General features: G+C 54.8%; 1 protein-coding gene across 2 annotated transcripts; it reads right to left on the bottom strand.

Annotated features, from left to right (window-relative positions):
• Positions 1-583: 583 nt before the first annotated feature.
• Positions 584-3,310, bottom strand: LOC102764437 (E3 ubiquitin-protein ligase TRIM41). Of its 2 annotated transcripts, XM_006761449.2 has the most exons (2): positions 1,747-3,310; positions 584-1,184 (listed from the first exon to the last, which is right to left on the bottom strand). In XM_006761449.2, exons 1-2 carry the CDS (start codon positions 3,196-3,198, stop codon positions 1,116-1,118), a joined length of 1,521 nt encoding a protein of 506 aa, XP_006761512.1. In that variant the 5' UTR covers positions 3,199-3,310; the 3' UTR covers positions 584-1,115. The 2 variants fall into 2 exon arrangements, with proteins under 2 accessions (XP_006761512.1, XP_006761511.1); XM_006761448.2 differs by having other exon boundaries at positions 584-3,310.
• Between the last annotated feature and the right edge of the window lie 600 nt (positions 3,311-3,910).

Here is a 3,910-nt window from a genome sequence, read left to right as displayed (position 1 = left end):
ATTTCATATAAAATTATCAGCAAAGTAGTATATCATTTCCTTTAAGAAGTTTAAATCAGTAGACAATCAGAATTAGTGTGAGTTTTACAGGAGTATGTCTCAAACTTGGCTACATTGGAGCTCTTACAAATACTTATGCCTGGGTCTTATTCCAGAGATTCTGACTTAAGAGATTTGTAGTACCAGCATTTGGATTTTCTTATTTTTTCCAAATAAAACTTTTTTTTAATTTCCACAATCCAACTTCCCTTTCCCCCAGGAACATAAATTGACGTGGGCCATCAAAGCACAGGGCAAAAGCTGTATTTGCCTACTCTATAGAGCAGTGATGGCTAACCATTTGAGCTCGGCCTTTCAGCATTTTGAAAAACCCTAACTTAACTCTGGTGCCGTGTCACATACAGAAATTTTTTGGTATTTGCAACCATAGTAAAACAAAGACTTGTATTTTTGATATTTATTTTATACATTTAAATGCCATTTAACAAAGAAAAATCAACCAAAAAAATGAGTTCGCGTATCACCTATGACACGCGTGTCATAGGTTCGCCATTACTGGATTATACCCAAGGCTCTGCTAGGGACCTAAACCCTGCTCCCCATCAGAGCTCATCAAATGACACTGAAGACATGAGAGGATGGAAACATGAAACTCCAGTGAACAAAGGGGAAAAGAGTCTGACAGTGAAAAGGGTAGGGTGTGGTTTGCTGGGTAAAGGGGTGAGAAAATAATTTACTGGGGGGATATAATGATATGTGGTTTCAATCATGTCAACCACTCTGGATCTCACTGAAACTAAATTCTGGCCAGTCTGTGGGGGAAGAAATTGGGATAGAAGAAAGTCTGGGCTCCTTCCTTCCCTAGAGGAGATGGTTATTATCCAGCTCTACCTTTTGCCCAGCCTGCCGCCCCTCAAAAATCCTCCAAATTCCATAGCTATAACTTCCATCAGAAAATGGAACTGGAATGGGGAGAGTCGTGAGTCCTGCCCAAATCCTCCAGCCTGGGGACTGGTATGAAGGTTGAAGAGCAGGGATGTGTAAAGGGAAGTTAATAAAGTTAAATATTCCCTCCCCTACTCAAACTCAGTCCTTGGGTGGACAGGAAGGGAAGACTAGGCAGCTGTTATCAGGGACCCATGTAGATGAGGCAGAGCTGGAGGCCAGAAAGGTTCCTTAAGCTCCTACGGGGAAAATTGGGGTCAAGGAAGAGCAGGAAGCAATGCAGAAAATTTTGGGAGCCTTTTAGCCCCAAAACTTGGACCACCCTCCACCACCACTCGCCCGGCCAGTGCTGACCAGAGGGGCCCCAGCAGGTGGTTAAGCTGATCAAGGGCACAGCTTGATTTGGGTACCCTTGGAGAACACCCGGAAGAAAGGGAAGACACGCTCACCCAGAAAGGCAGCTGAAAAGGTGTGCACATGGGCCAGAGTGTCTGCATTGTAGAAGTCGAGGCGCCCAGCCTCATAGTCCAGGTACACACCAAAGCGCCGTGGATTCTCACGTGGGCTCAGCAGCCTCCGCTCCGTCGAACTCTGTGCCTGGTAACCGTTGCCATTGGTGCCCACACACCACACTTCCCTCTGGGGCAGGGGCTGCTGGGGTAGGTGGAGGCGGTGGTGATGGCCAGAGGAAGAACTGGCATCCCTGGTGCCCATAGAGGAATCCCCAGAGCCCACCTCCTCATGATGAGATGATTCTCGGGCAGCACCCACGGCCCAGCCCTGCTGCCCACCCACCTCTACCTCCCAGTAGTGCCAGCCAGAGCGGAAGCCCTGGGCCCCCAGTACACAGTAGTCAGCCGAGAAACACTTGGAATCGTCAGCAACCTCCTGCTGCCGTTCTGCCAGGTGGACCTGCCGGCGATCAGGAGACAGCATCAGGGCTGGGTGAGCCGTGTCGGGGTCCAGTGTCACGTCCACTCGAACACCCTGACAGAACATCCGGCTCATTTTCCTCACGATGGTGTCTGTCAGGAAGTCATGGCTGTGGGGTTGACATGGGTCAGGGGACCCGATCTCTGGGGGCCGCCGCGGTATCTCTTCACACCTATTGAAAGTCTCCTTAATGTCCTGGAGCAGCGGCAGGGCCCCCTGATGGCTCTGTTCCTGGGCCTTGTTCTGCAGGCGGCTCAACTGGGCAGCCCGCTCAGCCAGAAAACTGACCATTGCTTCCGCCCGGCCCAGCCGGGCTTTGTGCATCTCTCGAAGGCGCTGCTCCAGCCTTGACTGCTCTTCAGTCAGAAACCTTGTCAGCTGTCCAAACGCTGAGGCCACAGCTGCCAGCTCTGAATGCATCTGGCTGTTCAGCTCTAACACCCGCCTCTCCTCCTTGGCTTTCATCTTCTGCACAGCCTTCAGGTGCTTCCTTAGAGGTTTCACATGCCCCTGCAGTTTGGCCTTGTACTCCTGCACCACCTCCTCCAATGGCACCACGCTGTGCTGCTTGTGCCTCCAGGATTTTCGGCACAGCACACAGATGGCCTCTCCATCCACCTCACAGTAGAGCTTCAGGGCCTCTTGGTGTTGGGGACAAATGCCCTGCTCATTCCCATGGCTGCCCCGACCCAGTGCTGGGTGCATCTTCCGAATCACCTCCACCATGTTGGCCAGCTGCAGGTTGGGGCGGAAGTTCCTGCTGGGAAAGCTCTTCCGGCACTGGGGGCACGTGAAGCACAGCCGAGGGTCTGGAAGCAGGTTCGGCTCCTCTTCCTCATCATCCTCCAGCACTATGACTTCCGCCTCCTCGGCCTCCACCCCCAGGTCGTTGTCATCGTGGCCGTGGTCGTCGTCGTGGTCGTGGTTGTGGTCATTGTTGTCGTCCTCCTCCCCCTCCTCCCTCACGTCCATGTTATCCCAGTCGGACCCGCCCATGTCCCCGGTCCCGAACACTCCTTCCAAGTCGCCCTCAGAGTCTTCATCCCTCATGGCTGCGTCCCAGCCCCCACCGGCCCCGGCAGCCTCCACTTCCTCCTCTTCTCCTCCATTTCCCTCCTCCTCCTCCTCCTCCTCCTCTGGGTCTAACTCGACCCGGCCTTCCCCATCTTCCCCTCCCCACAGCTGGGTCACACACATTCGGCAGAAGTTGTGCCCGCAGCTGATGGACACGGGGTCCGTGAAGTAATCGAGGCAGATGGCACACACTGCCTCCTCCTGCAGGCTCTGCACCAGGTTGGGTGCCTTGGAACTGGCAGCCATCTTAGTGTCCACTCAGCTGGTGTAAAAGGTGGGGGGCCGGGGGTCTTCCCTCTCAGACGCCCTGACGACCCCGCCCCACCCCCCAGTCCGGCCTCTTTACAACTTGCCTCAGGCGCAGGTAGAGAAATGTCCTTCCGTCAACCCACTCTCCACACAGTTCCCTTCGCGAAACGACAAGCGTGTCTCTGCCACCGGAGAGAACACAGAGGACCGCTGGCGCCAAGCCCCTCAGGTGGCCCTGAGTGCAAATCGCCGCTCAACGGTCTCCGGGCCTCCTCCTAAGCCCCGCCCTTCCTCACTTCCTGGCTCCGCCCCCTCACATCCGTCCAATACTTCCGGTACCTACAAGCCACCCAGCTGTTGAGTTTCCGCTATCCCGAATGCTCCCTTTCTGCCCCAGAGAGGTCGACAGGAAACGACGAGGAGACGCTCTAGCATTCACTCGGGAAGAGGGCGGGAGGGCTAGGACAACGGAGGTTCGCATCTCTGTGGTGCGGGGGCGGGAGCAACGCAGGCAAAGCGGAAAGACCGGGCACTCCCAGCCCCCGCCCCTGGGGATAAATTTCAGGAGAAAATGGAACCCTTCGTGGCCGTCCGCTGTCCATACTGTGACCGCATCGGCCCAGCGCCATCCTACCCGCCAGGCACCAAAGATGGCGGCAAGCACTCCTCACAGCTGATGCCAGAAGCAGAGGGGCAGCATCTGGATTTT

This window comes from Myotis davidii, unplaced genomic scaffold (assembly GCF_000327345.1).
Source record: "Myotis davidii unplaced genomic scaffold, ASM32734v1 scaffold218, whole genome shotgun sequence".
Lineage (NCBI taxonomy): Eukaryota > Metazoa > Chordata > Mammalia > Chiroptera > Vespertilionidae > Myotis > Myotis davidii.
Note: the sequence above shows the minus strand (reverse complement) of the source record. Positions and strands in the feature narration are given on the sequence as shown.

Excerpts from the sequence above, each read along its gene's own strand:
- LOC102764437 (XM_006761448.2), bottom strand. The coding sequence starts at position 3,198 with ATGGCTGCCAGTTCCAAGGCACCCAACCTGGTGCAGAGCCTGCAGGAG.